The following is a 15,423-nucleotide window of genomic DNA, read 5'->3' as shown; positions in this document are numbered from 1 at the left end:
AAATCGTCAATCAGAACAGGAATGTATTGCTCTCTTTAGAGCAAACGAGTTAGATCAACTTTGAATCGAGGTAAAATAAATGAATTTCAATATAAAGAAGATCGTTTATTACAAATTTGAACAACAATATTGTCAAACTATTTACACTTAACAATTAATTCTAGGAAAGAGCTAGTCATGTATCCTTATCGGGTCACGCGTTGAGTAAGACAAGCCGCAATGCTGGCACTTTGGCAATTTCACAGTTGTAAGAACTCTCCTACAAATAACGTGCTTGCATGGCAATTTGTACAGAATACTAGACTTGCAACATGAGCAACCTTTCGGTACTCCAGATGCTTCGCGAGTTTTTGGCCCATTGAATCGTTTGAGACCTGACAAGACAGACTTGACATTCAATTCCAAATCACCGTCAATTTCATTGCTAATATTCCTCGCACAATCACCCTCAATATCGATATCATCGCTGACAGTACAGTGTTGCGGAGTTTTGCTTAATCGAGTTCGTTTAGATTCCGTCAAATCTAAGGATTGTTTGGTGCACATAACTAGAACCGGAAGTTTGTGCTGGCTATTCGTCAAGTTCGACGGAATGTTTCGCTTCAATGTATGACTAGATTTCACTTTTAGAACAGTGGACTTGCTATTTGCACAGACAGTTTTTTCAACACCCACTAATTGATCACATACTTGCGATATCTTCCGACCGACTGTTCTTGGTAATTTTTTTATATTGTCATCGTTACTATTTTCTATTAGGAATTTGTCAATTCTTGCTTTAAGCGATGTTGCTATTATTGGTTTACAAGTATTTCCAAACGGAATACCGGTGAATGGATCAGATGGTGAGCGACCCCATAAGGCTTCGTTTTGCTCATGCCGTTCTAGAGTCAATTGATCAATGATCTTGCCGCTTGGCAGCATAATCGGTTGCACCATTACTTCATACGTTATTGGATCGAGAAAATCTTCTGGTATTTCTACAGCGCAGTTACTCTTCTCCCTGAAAGAAATAATACCAGAATGAAAAAATTCCTATACTTCATAACTAACCATAATTGATTAAGTGAATATCAAAATCCACCAGAACAATATTACATGAGGCTAAAATTCATAACATTAACGAAACAATGCATTTTTAAGAAAAATCTTGACTTTGCAACTTTGGTATTGTCTGAATATCAGTAACCTGTGATTACGCATAGTATAAAGTTACAAAACAGAGTTTTTTTCACCTGAATTTGTTAAATGACAGTTACAAACTTTCACCTTATCATAGTTTCCATCATAGGGTTTCTATACGAAAACAGCATTATTAGAACGATATTTCTTTCCAACGCTTCGCTTTCCCTGAGGAACGAAATTTGCCTACTTTGTTTTTCTTTTCACATTACAACGCCTTCTTGTGGTCGAAGAAGACTATGAAAATACTCACAAACTATTATGATCATCTTTTTTCGTAGGAGACTCTCTAATTTCATCAATAGTAGGAATACGGGGACTATGTTCTTGTGTCCAGAGGGAATTTACTCCAGCAATGACGTCTCTTCCACAGCATCGTGCGACTCTCCCCCAAACTTCAATTCTTCCAATGGCAGGAACAGAGTTTGCCGTTTTGACAATACAAAGCCTGAGATTAGTAGCCTTGTTCACGGCATGGTGATCAGAAATCTTGATGTACCGCTGTAAGAAGCCGTTCGGCACGCAAGTCAGAGTCTCGTTAATGTCTCTCCTGTAGAAAATTACTCCACCCTGAGCAGCACTTAAATATGCATTTGACAATGTGGAGTAAGGTACTCCAGTATCGGTAGTTGATTTAGCCATCAGCTGAAACCCGGACGATTTCTGGGAGCCGACTGAGGGCCAGACTATAACTCGACTTATTTCAACGTTGCAAATAAAGGTTAGGTCAATGTTTATGGGTGGTTTTATGCATGCGTATGCCAAAAAACCCTGCGATGATTCGTTCACAAGATTCTTTACGTCGTACCCTTCGGTGCTTATTGTACTACAGCTGATCTCTGGTCTCAGACAGGGGTGACAGAAGTTTAGCAACATCTCTCTCTCTCCGGTGGTATTGGCCTTGAAGTTTTAACTGTTGTGACATCCTTAGGAAATCAACAATTCAACCGTTTCTGCGGCGCATATTTGGCCTGCCATAATAACCATTTATTCCTTGCCGTTGGCAAGTTTTGCCAAAACCTTATCCTGTTTTGTAAAATGTATTCACTGTGTGTGGCATGGTATGTGGTTTAATTAATATCACCTCTTGTCAAATTGTGTTCCAATATCGTTTGACCTTCAGAGTATTTCACGTGGGTAGCAAAAACAACAACGATATCTATCCTCCTTGAAAATTCGTAGATCTAAACTACATTGTGGTTGCATAGCTGGTTCACATGGTTTGTAATCGCTCGAAGCAGCGATGTAGCAGCGAATTGCATTAATTAGATTTAAAAATAATAACTTCGGGGGGCCAACTTCACGGAGGTGTAGAAAGTGGCCCGATGGTCCTGGTACAGATGTCGCTGAAGCTGGTGTTTCAAATAAAATACCGATTGAAACCATAGACATACCTATATCAGTGGCATGCTGAAGCCAGCTCTTGGGGTGATCTGAGCGAGCTTATCACCTCAACCGCCGGAAGCGCTCGGGGCGTTCCGTGTCCGCATGCCAGCCGATGCGTACACTACACATAGCGCTACTTACACGTACGAGTGAGTAGCGACGTTAAGCGTTCATTTCGGGAACTAAATTGTTGGCTTTAACGTTAACACGGGACCTGTGCTTCCATGTACATCTATGTTCTTTGGTGAAGTGCGTATTCAATGCGATGGAAGTCAACAGGACATTTACGAGTAATTGATAAGCTAAACACTGTCAAGTATAGAGTTCTCTCTTGTTGCAAAACGTTATTCAGTGTTCAAACTATTCAGGCACTAAGTGCCAAATTCCTGTCAAGCGGCTTTTGCCATAAAATTGTCATTGAAGTACAACTGCGTGGCAGCTCTGGAATCTCAAAGGTAACCGGCATATAATGAAAAATATACCCACCCTCGTAATTTTCAGTCTTTTGTTACTATGTGATTGACTGTTAATTATTTTTAATAATTTAGACAAGGATTTGGATCAATCGCAGGATACTGAAATTTTTGTTGATTCCTTTCTAACCATGAAAGTAAAATTGCGATAACGTCCGAATAACTGGACCTCGTTTTCCCGCGTGTTCTAACAGGTTTGGAAGACCACAGTCAACACACGTCTTAGTTATTAATTATTACTTATAGTTATTTTCACATCGAATGCATTCTGACAAGGCTCTTTGCATTATTTTTCTCCATAAATCTCATAATTATTTCTTGTATTTCGTCGTTCAAATTTTGATGCATCTATCGAATGCGATTGCCATTTTGTTCTTGCAACGCCGATTGCACCTTAAATTCAGCTTTCATAACTTATTGTACAGTTATTTTCAGGAATAAACTCGATCACGAAGCATGTTTTATGATTTTTTGATAACTTCCTTTATAACATCACGCTGAAAACGTGTCTCACATTTTTATGGATCATGTTTTTCTTTTTCAAATCCAGTTTGGTAGATTTTAACTCTAAAAATCGGACACAAATTGCAAGATGTTAGTTTCATATTATTGGTACATTATTAGTGCAACGATGAAAAACGACTTTCTTCGATTACTGAAGTTGTCATTCATTGGACCGGTGTCCAAAAATCGTTTGGCTTGTGTACATGATCGCAATTTCCATTTCAGGAAGTTAAAATGTGAATTTCTTGATAGCTCATTAATCTTTGTTCAAATTTTATGCCCTTACCTTTAAATTGAACGTTTTGCAATGTCGAAAAAAAATCTGTCTGATTTGTCCATGATCAAATTGTTATTGATGACAAAATAGAAAAAGTACCAAGAGTTTGTTGTATAGATTCATTATTGTCAAAATTAAACACTGTAAGATCAGTAATTTAAGTTGTGTATCAATAACAATGCGTATTTCTGTCTAATTTTCAGAGTCAAAAATGTCGAGGGTAAGAAGATTAGGGATTTCTGGAATCCGAAACTTCGGCCCTGGCGATGATGAGAGGGGATTACAAACAATAAGGTTCAGTCACCCGTTGACTATGATTTTTGGACCAAATGGAACCGGGAAAACAACCATTATCGAGGCCCTAAAATATGCGAGCACAGGGGATTTTCCGCCTGGCTGTGGTGCAAACAACCAGAATTCATTCGTACACGATGCTTTGCTAACCGACGAATGCTCCGTAAGTAGGAACAACAGAATTAAAAAATATTTGTATCAAACGATTTATTTATGAAAAAATTTGCTTGCCTCAGTAGAATCTCAATAAGTAAACAATCAACCAAATGCTCGGGACGTTGATGACAATCTGTCGTTAGAATTACTAATTATTCCCTTACATAATTTCACACTTTTTATAATATTGTTCCATAATTTTTGTCGTACAGCACTTTGAGAAAAATCGATATAATTTGTGTCAAATCACTGAATACCTTAAGCCTTTTCAGGAAGGTACGTTATACTTTGTGACTGACGCGTGATTTCAGAACAAATTCTCGTACATTAGGGTAAAATTAAGCAGAATTTGAAATTTGAACCCTAAATATGTTGATGTGATATTTTTCAAGGTTTGTTAGGTTTAACATTGACCTTATGACTTTTCGATTTGTTATTAGGTAAAAGGTGTGGTGATAGCTGAGATGTGCGATACCAAAGGAAACATAGTAACGGTATCGCGAAGGCTATTATCTGTTCAAAAAAAGTTTAAGAAAGGCTGTAAAGTCCTGGACACTACTCTGTCTACAAAGAACATAAAAACGGGAGAGGTGAGAAATGCTAGTAAAAGTTATGTGACGTCATTTGCGATTTTAACAATTGTGGGTAAAGGAAATGTATATACTTTAGAGGATTTTGTTTCGAAGCTACATTTTTATTTTTACTTTGAACTAAAAAACTTACACATCAATATATAAATAAATAAATATCACCAAAGGAAGCCTCTGAATACAATTTTAAAAAGTCCCTTTTGGAATTCGAACTTTTTCTATTTAATTTACATAGAATGGATGCATTTTATTTGTAAATTCTGACAATTTTAGAGATTTTAGGTGTAAACAATTAATAAATGTAGCTTCTAAGAGAAACACGCTAATGTATACATATGCATTATATATAGTGTGGGCTAAACAAAAAAAAACCTGGACTAATTTAAAACGTGAATAAAATCTGGACGCGTCGACCGAGTTTCAGAAAAAATTTTCTTGCTTGAAATCAGAAAAATAAACCTTTTGTTTCGTGTTTGAAAATCCAAAAAATCCTTATCCCTTGCTGAGATACACGTTCTTGAAAAACGGGTTTTGAAAAAGTCGCTGGTAAAATGGAAAAAATTAGTATCAAAAAATCTTCAATGTAATTGCTATTTTAAATTATGATTTAAAAACTCATTTATTTTGGTTTGATTTTCTCTTTATTGCTTAAAGTTAGTTTTGGTAAGCTTAAAGAATTAGCTATAAGGATTGTATGAATTTAAAAAAATATTAAACAGCTTACGAGTATTTTAAATTTTAATGAAAAGTGAATTTTTCCCATATTAAATGAATGGAAAATAAAATTTGAAATAGCGACTTGTTAGTTTGAGCTAGAGAGCTGATCTTTTGGGAGGATCTTTTTTCTCTCAAAAACCAACATTTGAGGAATAAGAGCGAAAAAATGAAAGAAATTCTTTTATGGCCTCCCTAACATATACATTCGTAAAGACATGCATACATATATTTCTTTTTTTTTTTGTTTTTTAATCAGAACGTATCGATAAGCCATCGCTGCGCCGATGTGGATCTTGAAATGGGTTTGGCTTTGGGAGTGTCAAAACCTATTTTAAATCACGTAATTTTTTGTCATCAAGAAGATTCGACATGGCCATTAGAAGATGGAAAAAAACTGAAAGAAAGATTCGATCAGATTTTTGACTCTGATAAATACAACAAAGCAGTCGAGAGAATTAGAAAGTTTAATAACAAGATAAAAAACGATCTTCGTGTTACTAAAGCTCAGAGAGAGTCGTTGGAAATTTTGCTTGAAGAATCTAACCAGAAGAAAAAGAGCTTGGAAAAGTATGAAACTCGACTGGTAAAGTCTATTCAAAAAGTTTCTGAAGTTGTTGAAAAAATGAAGCCTCTTAATGAGAAAATGAACGAACTTCGTGATTCTGAAGCACATTACATCAAGTTACATACGGAAAAAGGTGAGCAAAACTGTAGCATTATAGAAGATTATATTTTTGAAAAATTTCGACAGCGTCGAATCCCCGTGAAAATATGGTTAATATATAAATATTGAGACATAAATCAATCTCGTGAATTATTGTATTCACAGAAACAAAAAAAACTGAATATGGACTGATAAAACAGCAAATAATGGAATTGAAAGAGAGCATACAAGTTCTTCACGACGGGACAGCGGAAGAACTGCAAAAAGAAATTGCTGCATTCGATAATACACGGGTTGAAATGGAAAGTGAGATGGAAATGGTAAGTTAGACATAGCGATGCGAATGAGACTGCAGTATGTGATTTCGTATATCATTCCAATTTCGTAGAACACAAAGTATTATCTTTTCAAATCGCCCATCATTTTTCATATTACTGAAATTTTTTTTTTCTACTATTTCAGCTGAAGAATAAATCGAGAGATATGAACAAAGAGGAAAGCAAGTTAAAAGTCACTATCAGCAATAAGCAATTATCGATTGGAAAGTTGAAAGAGCAGGCTCAAGCGTTGGAAAAAAATATTTCGCTCCGTAACTGTAAACTTAGTCAAATGCGAACAGAATGGGGTCTCGATGAAGTTGGAGAAGAAGTAACAGAGACAGGTAGAGTGTGATCAGAAGTTTTCAATTTCACAGGCTACACAGTGCGTCCCCTATTGGGCTATTTTCCTAAATATTGGAACGCTAATTACCCCTTTATTTTCACATAGCTTTCTCCTATTTACTCTAAAATTACCTGGCTTGAGCACTGGAAAGCCTGATTTCATTTTATTTACATGTTTCAACTGTAATTTTGAATTTCTAACATGCCCAGACACTTTTATAAGAATTTTTATTGCAGGATATGTTATATTGTTGCTATGATTGAATATTTCTCTTTCGTAGAAGCTGCTGTTGGTTTCGACCAATTGAAAGATAAATTGACTGAGATGGAACGGAATATCAAGGACATAGCGCTCAAGCATCAGGCTGTTGAAAAAACATTACAAGAGGAATTGGATGCCCTCAGAGATCAGAAATCTAAACTCGAATCAGAAATGGTCCTGTTCAAAAGGCAGATAGCCGAGAAACGAACGGAGACAAGGAGAATTCGTGCGCAAATAGAGGAAGTATGTTGTTTTTTTCTCGTTCATTTATTGAATGTGACTACTTTCCATAATATATTGTAGCAATATTTCAGTTACTACTTTTTTTTACAGTAAGATAAAGCTAATGAACTTGGTCAACGAAAAAAAATCAGAAATTTGTCGACACCGATGTAAACTGCTTTATTTAACAGAGAGAATATTTCACTAGGTGAACATGCTAGCCAGCCAATTGGAGTTAGTCGACTCTAAATTGCAAGAAGCAAATACAAAACTTGATACCATGGCTGCAAGTTTTGACGTTGATGCTGTGAAAAAAAACATAGAAGATGAAATCAAAAAGCGGGATCAGATGGAATTAAGTTTGGATAAATTGGATGAAGAAGTGAAATTACTTCAGCAACAAAGTTCACTACATGCTGAATTGGATCTGCTCAGATCATCTTTGGCAGTAAAAGAAAAGGACATTCAGAAGTTGTGCGTAATTTTTACATTGTATTGAAAAAACTCATTTTTTACAATCAAAATAGCCAGACAAACTTCACTGTAACTTCATTCAGTATAGCATAAGACCGTTCGCTACTTGTATCAAAGAGAATTGAATGTAGCCCGTTATTGATAATGACTGGCAAGTATTATTTTCAGAAACTTCTATATATTTCTACGAATTTACTCCAAACGTGAATTTCTGATAGTTTATCAATTTTTCTACAAATTTCTGACAAATTTTAGTAATTTTGAGGAATTTAATAGAAATGAACTATTACAATTTCGATGCAGGAAATTAATTACGACAGGTTTGTAGAAAAACCTTGATATATCTTGAAAATTTCTGAAAAGTTTTCTAAATTCTAGTTTTATTTATTTATTTATTTATTAATAATTTGACGGACACAAGTCATTTTACATGTATATTAACAAAAACAACATAGGTGGACCATCCAATAAATGTATAATTAATGTTTCGAAGTGACAAAACACAGTAGAAGGCCGAACAGGGTACTGGGTTTAGGATACTTTTGGGCTACATTTGCAGGTTTCAAGTTTAAACAATTCTAAAGAGTCCAGGGCGCGAGTGCCTGAGGGTAGTATGTTCCAATTTCGAAAGATACGATTAGTAGTGTGCTAGTATATAGGTTGCTTTCAGCTACCGAATCCTCACAAAGAGTCCGTGGGTTTCCAATTGGATGATTGATATCTTGTACTACAAACATTTCCGCGATGCGATCACATCTAAAATTACCATTTAAAATCTTAAAAGTCAATAGATTGTCTGAGGTTACATGAAGGGACTTAATGGTACTTAATTTAAATCGCTGAATGAATGGGCTGAAATCGTGATCAAACCTGTTCATAGGGTTACCCAATTTGAACGCTAGATGCCTGGCAATACGGTGCTGGACAGATTCTAAAATATCGACCGTGTATATAGGCACCAAATTGGACAACAATATAATAAAATTGGACAGCCAAGGGTTTTGTAAAGATATAGTACAGAGTTAATGTTAGTAAAATTGCACGTGTTCCTAATAATAAATCCAAACGTTTCGTGAGCCTTGGCATTTATTAAGTCGATATGTTTGCGGAAGCATAATTGCTGCTGATGAATAACGCCAAGGTCAGATTTTGTCTGCACCTGTTTAATCGCGTTATTGAACAATTTGTGTTTATAATTCAAAGAAGATGAAGATCTGGTAACACTAGCAGAGAAACATTTTGAAGTATTCAAGGGTAGCTCAGCGTCAACCATCGATTTCTCAATGGTTAAAATATCTCTTTACAAAGCAGAAAAGTCAAGGGGTGTACTAATTACTTCCAATATTTTCAAATCGTCTGCGTATAAAAGAAATTCAGTCCTAGATATATATAATCCTTGATGTCATTAATAAATATAATGAACAGTAGGGGGCCAAGGTGAGATCCTTAAGGTATCCCTGAAATTGCTTTTATAGGCATAGAAAAACAGTCGTTGAATTGAACAATTTGAGTACGTTTGGAAAGATAAGAGTTGATCCACAAGCATATTTGACCATGGATACCGAGATTGTAAAGTTTAATAATTAAAAGTTTATTGAAAACATTCCTCTACAGATATGTTCAAAATTGTTCAACAGCATTTTAAAAATATTCATTTCAATTAATTTCTATAAATTTCGAATTTCTGAGATTTTTCTCTACCAGTGATACCTAAATTAGAATTTTTTTATTAGGAAAAACAAGCATCAGGCGAACTTGAAGATGCTTTTGAAAACCGAAGTATTACCGGAATCAAATTTGAAACATACTCTTAGTGGAATTCACGATAGCTTTGTGAGTAAAAAATTATTAATCGAAAATCATTTTTATTGATACTTTAAAATTTTCATCAACTTTATCAGTTTCATTATTTCATTTCAGAGTGAACAAATCAAACAATTGAACCACCAATTGCAGAAAGAGCAACGTGTGCTGACCACACTTGAAACTACAAAAAAACATCACGAACATGAAATGAAGGAAAAAAATAGCGAGCTTGAGGGTAAACATATGAGGGTACTTTTTATTGCATGAAAAAGTTCTACTTCGAATTATGGATTTTGAACGTATCAAAAACACTGTTCTGATTAAAAATTTGAAACATATAATACTATGCAGAGTAAACAAGAGGTACACATATTATTTCAGACATTCAAGATAAAATAGCCACCATGTGCCATGGTATAGACTACGAAGAAGTTTTGCTACATGCAAAGAAAACCGTGCAAGATTTGCAGGATTCCAAAGGAATGTATACTTACAAAAGTATAGCGTACAAAGATTATATAAAGAAAACAGATTCCTGCTGTCCGCTCTGTCACCGTAATTTCGATAGTCAGCAGGAAATTGAAGAATTCAAATCTGAGTTGAACGAGGAAGTGAACAAATATCCTAACCAGTTGAAAACTTGTGAAGAAAAGTTGAAAGTTCAGCAAGAGCGGTACGATTCTTTGCTGCAATTGAAGCCACTTGTCGACAAAGTTAAACAAATAGAAGAAACCACCTTAAAGAAGTTGAGAAACGACTTGATTCAAGTGAAACAGAAATTATCAGAGTCTCACGCGCGAGTTGAGAAACTGCAACTACAGATTGCTGAACCTGAGAGTAAACTAGCGCAATGCAAAGACATTGTCTGTGATGTAGCACAGTGGGATCAGTATTCTGCAGAAGTCGTAAAACTGAATCAATCTATTGCTCGAGTCAAAGCTCGTCTTTCTGACAAAGTCGGCGAGAGGTCTATGCAAGAAGCACAAACCGAGCAAGAGTTGTTGAGAAAATCTCTCAGCACTATACGCAAAAGGATCGAAAAACTGCAATTATCATTAAGCACTCATAACGATAAATTACAACAGGCAAGAGAGTCTAGAAATAGACTGGTCGAGGAGCAATTGAGAATGAAGTCTGAAGTACAGAAACTACAGCAGCTGCAGGACAAATTGAAAGACTTGCACGCTGAAGAAGTATCTCTACAAGAAAACGTGCAGCAATTGCAGGTGCAATTGGGACCCGTTAATCAGAATCTGGCAGCCAAAAATGATTCACTCCAAAAAATAAAGGTATTTTTAAACTCATGAATCGCTCTTGAAACTGCACTTAGAAGTATATTCAAATTTTTATGATTGTAAACATTGTGGTATGTCATCATTAATTATAATTTTTATTTTATAGCGAGAGCACCGAGAATCGCTGGACAACGATCGGAGTGTTGTATCTCAAAAATCAAGAAGCCTGCATGATTTGAACACTATCCAATCGCAAATTGATAATAGCATCCGCAATGGAGTAACGGACTCGTTGAGGAAATCTGAATTGGAAATGAAGAAGTATCAACAGATGGATGAAGAATTGCAAAAGAATAAAATTGAAGTTACTACAAAAATTAACGAAATAATTAACGAAATCTCGAAACAAGAGACCCGCAAACGCGACATGAGCGACAACATGATATTGAAGGAAAAGGGCGCAGCAGCCGTAGTGCTTCAGCGTGAAATAACAGAGTTACGAGAGAAGTTAGGTAACATGAATTATCGCCAGCTGTTAGATCACAAGAAAAAACTAATAGACGAGGAAGAACTTCTCATTCGCGAAGTAAGTGTGTTTGAGAAATTTGAAGGATAAATTCAGGTCTGGAATTAATTTCTTTGGTATTCGTAATTTCAGAAAAACCTCGAACAAGGAGGGCAAGACGAAATGGAGCGTAATATTAAACAGTTGAAACGTGAATTGAACAAAGAAGTGTATAGATTGGCTCTTAAAAATTACATGCGCAAGTCCGCTGAAGTTGTTGTGAGTATATGTTAAAAAACACCTTAGTATTATTTTACATATGTTTTTCAGCTAAACTTGGTAGATTTCATAAGAAGAAATCTTTACAGTATAAGGAAATATGGCAAAGTAAGGCGACTTGAGTTTGGAGATCTCAGTTCTCATGATCAACTGTTCATAAGAATTAACGACTTACCTATTTTCATTTCACAAATGTAAAATTTCATAGTTGCATGACTTGGCGAAAAAATCTTATCTTTATAAATTATATCTGTACAAGTTGTAAAATGATCTTTGAATTTAAAGGGCTGCAAAGAACAGAGTAATTTTTGCTGCTTCTGAAATAGCAGGTTTGAAGTGCAAACAGATCACCTTAAAATCGCGTATTGAAATACGTCACACGATTTTTTTTTCTCAGTTAGCGAACATCGAACGAAAATGTGTTCCGGAAACTTGGTCAAACGTAACAGACGAACAAGTTACCATAGACGCGTTTATAATTGATGTAGAGTAAATTTTTAAAGAAGCACCTTAAGGCTGGTATTTTGAGCTTGAAAATAGTTTTCTGAACAGCTGTCCAGAACAGTTGTTTGCGATTTTTTCGCAAAGTCACGTACCTTTGGACTTGAGCAATTTTTCAAGGAAAAATGGATGGCCAGTTAAATTTTAGGAGCAGGGCATTTACTCAGGCCTGCACTCCATGCATTTCTATGTATACTAGGTGCAAGAGGAAGCAATAAACGACCTCGTGGCGTATACTACAGCCTTGGATAGGGCAATAATTGAGTTTCACGAAGAACGAATGGCTTCAGTAAACCGGATTATACTAAGATTGTGGACGCAAATCTATAAGGGTAAAGATACGACGGCTATTCAGATTCATACAGATTCAACCGAAGGAATGGGCAACAAAAAAAGAGTTTACAATTACAAAGTTGTTCAAGAGAAACAAAAGGTCACTATGGACATGAAGGGACGTTGCAGTGCAGGGCAAAAGGTGAGAAACCCGTAGTTTGTGATTACTGATTGTGAGACAGAAACAGTAGTCCAGTCAAAATAGGTCTGAATTAAAAATATTCGGGATATGGCTGATCTTTTGTATATGGAGGTTTTCGACACTCAGGATCTCAAATCTGAAGTCATTTTTGAGCTACGGAGCCGACGTTTCGAGAAAACAGCAAAAGTGCACATTTTTTGCGTTTTCCTTGAAAACTGCTATCGATAGATGAAAAACGATTTGACCGTCGTGTAGAGCGGAAAATTTGACATCGAATTACGTCTGCATATGTCGGAAACGGAGTCGGATTCACAAATTAAGAAAAAATTCATTATTTCACCAAAATTCCCCAGATGCCGTCGATAAGTAAAATTGCTGTGTTCTATTTTAACTGGACTACGGGACCCAAAATCTTAGTGAACATCTCAGCTAGTAAAAACACGTGAAAGTATCCTTGCAGATGATGAAAATGAAGTATTTTTTTTGTATTATTTTGCAGGTACTTGCGTCAATCATCATAAGAATGGCCTTAGCTGAAACATTTGCTAAAAATTGTGGTATATTTGCATTAGATGAACCGACAACAAACCTTGATGTGCATAACATAAAAAGTCTAGCTCAGGCACTGGTTTCGTAAGTGTAGTTAAATCATTGCTTCTTGATTTACTGGATTTAATTAAAGTCATATTTTTTCCATCAAAAGGATAGTATTTTTATCCAATGTTATTTTTGCATGTTACAGAATTGTGAATCTTCGTTCTAAACAACAGAAGAATTTCCAATTGATCGTTATTAGTCATGACGAAGACTTTATAACTCAACTAGGTAAAGTTGACAAAGTCGGAAAAGTTTACGAACTTTATCGAAATGAGAAGTAAGTAAGCTTCAACAAATTTTTCAAATTTTACATAATACCTGAGTGATGTTCTATAGCCCATACGTTCTTAATCAAAAGTTAGGAAAAGAAAAGACTGTTGAAAATATGAAAAAATCTCTAGCAATGTTATTTACATCAAAGATAGTAAATACAAATTAAACAAAATTCCCATTCTATGATAGAAATGAACTTGAACAAATTCGAATATCAGGAGCCATGATGTCAGCAATTTAAGACAAGGTTTTGTAAAACGAATATTCAAAATGCTTAAACGCTTGTGTTTTTCATATGATTATAATGTTTTTGAGCTTATTTTACTCGCTCACAAGAACCTCGCAATTTATTTGTAAAGCATTCTAGAAATCTTGAATTATATATTCACCTTCACGGACGTAAATTACACTACCAGAGACTTTTTAAAAGTTTTTTCTTCCTTTTCAAACATGAGATACAGAAAATATGGTGCATTCATCCTCACCTTTTATTAACACATCTAGATACTGAATGTTTTCCAATTTACGGGATATGCTACTCAAGATATCAGAAAATGGACTGTGTTAATGCATTGACGATTACTTTACAGAGGGCTGACTGAGGTTAAAGAGTTGTGCATTGAGAACAATGCAACATTTGATGATTGCTCTCAAAATGGAGAATCCTCAGGTGAAGAAGATGCCGCAGACGTGGAAAGGCGTACACGTAAACGAAAAGAACTTGCCGAAGAAAGAAAAAATTTGCTGAAAGGCAATTCGTCCGTTAGTCCTCCACGCAAGAAGAGAAATGAGAGAGAATGAATGATGATTAGTCGTGCGATCAAGTATGAATATGTAGTTCGGTAACAAGGAAAGTACTGCGCAGGGAATTTTTGCCTTATTCAATAATTGATATTTGATAATAAATTTAAAAAGAGACATAAGATTATATTCACTATTTAAACTCTTATAAGGAATTTTCTTTTCATCGAGAGAGCTTGTATTAGAAGTTTCTACATATATGTTCCAGTAGTAGCTTGTTTTACAAATATGTTTCATTTTTCCAATTCATTCTTTACTTAAAAGGTCTTGTATTTTATTAATGTACACTTAACATTGCATTTATACTTTATCATACTTGTACATACGTCGTTACGAGTATGTTGTTTTATACTTTTTTTTTCAACTTTTCAACTAGGATTTGTATCAATTACAAATATGTTAATTATTGTTAAGAACGAAATAAATTAGTATAATTAAACTTCTTTTGTTTTTCTTCACGAAAGCTGTATTCCCTATTCACAGATGATAGTAACAAAAGTAATTACCATTCCAATAAATCTCCGGATTTTCGTCAATATTGGTCACTATTGAGAAGTATCACAGCATATCAGCCTTGACTTAAAATCCGAATCCAGATCACACTTTGAAAACAGGTATACTTCACTTTTTGCAAAAACTAAAGAATGCAAATCTTTTCAGACTGTTCGGCTGTTAGCTTGAACGAAAAATATTATTCACTTACCATTGGAAGTGCCAAGTTATTTTCTGGGAATTTGATGTGGTGTGAAGTTCACGACTGTAGATGCTACTTTCAACAATGTTTCAAAAGTCCATTTTTTCTAATTCCTGTAGCAAAGTATGCAAAAGTGACTGTGTGATCAACATGAAGATAGCAAAAAGTATACGAATGGATTTAAATTGTGAGGACGTGTAATATTGAAATATTCCAGTTTTTAAAGCTGAAAAAGTCATTAAATAACAGGTAAGTTTTTCTAAAATTCTGACTTGCCCGTGTGTAAAAAGTCAATATTTGTCTATCTTATCGTCAAATTTGAGAATATTTAAATTTGGTGGTGGCTAAGTAACAGAATTTTGTTATGTTGATATGTACGCGAAAAAAATGTGTA

The 15,423-nt window shown here is 35.0% G+C and overlaps 2 protein-coding genes across 3 annotated transcripts; one reads left to right on the top strand and one right to left on the bottom strand.

Annotated features, from left to right (window-relative positions):
- Positions 1-92: 92 nt before the first annotated feature.
- On the bottom strand, positions 93-2,425 carry LOC124298132 (RING finger protein 37). Its single transcript, XM_046749770.1, has 2 exons — positions 1,436-2,425; positions 93-1,003 (listed from the first exon to the last, which is right to left on the bottom strand). Exons 1-2 carry the CDS (start codon positions 2,056-2,058, stop codon positions 172-174), a joined length of 1,455 nt encoding a protein of 484 aa, XP_046605726.1. The 5' UTR covers positions 2,059-2,425; the 3' UTR covers positions 93-171.
- Positions 2,426-2,784: 359 nt separating this feature from the next.
- On the top strand, positions 2,785-15,246 carry LOC124297451 (DNA repair protein RAD50-like). 2 transcript variants are annotated; one of them, XM_046748501.1, is made up of 18 exons: positions 2,785-3,023; positions 3,117-3,235; positions 4,026-4,279; positions 4,713-4,862; positions 5,836-6,277; positions 6,409-6,563; positions 6,706-6,904; positions 7,187-7,410; positions 7,598-7,863; positions 9,597-9,696; positions 9,784-9,904; positions 10,051-10,958; positions 11,071-11,490; positions 11,563-11,688; positions 12,389-12,664; positions 13,164-13,297; positions 13,407-13,538; positions 14,125-15,246. In XM_046748501.1, exons 3-18 carry the CDS (start codon positions 4,034-4,036, stop codon positions 14,333-14,335), a joined length of 4,110 nt encoding a protein of 1,369 aa, XP_046604457.1. In that variant the 5' UTR covers positions 2,785-3,023; positions 3,117-3,235; positions 4,026-4,033; the 3' UTR covers positions 14,336-15,246. The 2 variants fall into 2 exon arrangements, with proteins under 2 accessions (XP_046604457.1, XP_046604456.1); XM_046748500.1 differs by lacking the exon at positions 3,117-3,235.
- Positions 15,247-15,423: the final 177 nt, after the last annotated feature.

Source organism: Neodiprion virginianus, chromosome 2 (genome assembly GCF_021901495.1).
Source record: "Neodiprion virginianus isolate iyNeoVirg1 chromosome 2, iyNeoVirg1.1, whole genome shotgun sequence".
Classification (NCBI taxonomy): domain Eukaryota; kingdom Metazoa; phylum Arthropoda; class Insecta; order Hymenoptera; family Diprionidae; genus Neodiprion; species Neodiprion virginianus.
This window is presented reverse-complemented; position numbering and strand designations above follow the sequence as displayed.

Coding starts and splice junctions, on each gene's coding strand:
- LOC124298132 (XM_046749770.1), bottom strand. CDS start 2,058: ATGTTGCTAAACTTCTGTCACCCCTGTCTGAGACCAGAGATCAGCTGT. Junction 1,004..1,435: donor AAAGATGATCATAATAGTTT/GTGAGTATTTTC, acceptor TATTTCTTTCAG/GGAGAAGAGTAACTGCGCTG.
- LOC124297451 (XM_046748500.1), top strand. CDS start 4,034: ATGTCGAGGGTAAGAAGATTAGGGATTTCTGGAATCCGAAACTTCGGC. Junction 7,411..7,597: donor TTCGTGCGCAAATAGAGGAA/GTATGTTGTTTT, acceptor ATATTTCACTAG/GTGAACATGCTAGCCAGCCA. Junction 12,665..13,163: donor GTTGCAGTGCAGGGCAAAAG/GTGAGAAACCCG, acceptor ATTATTTTGCAG/GTACTTGCGTCAATCATCAT.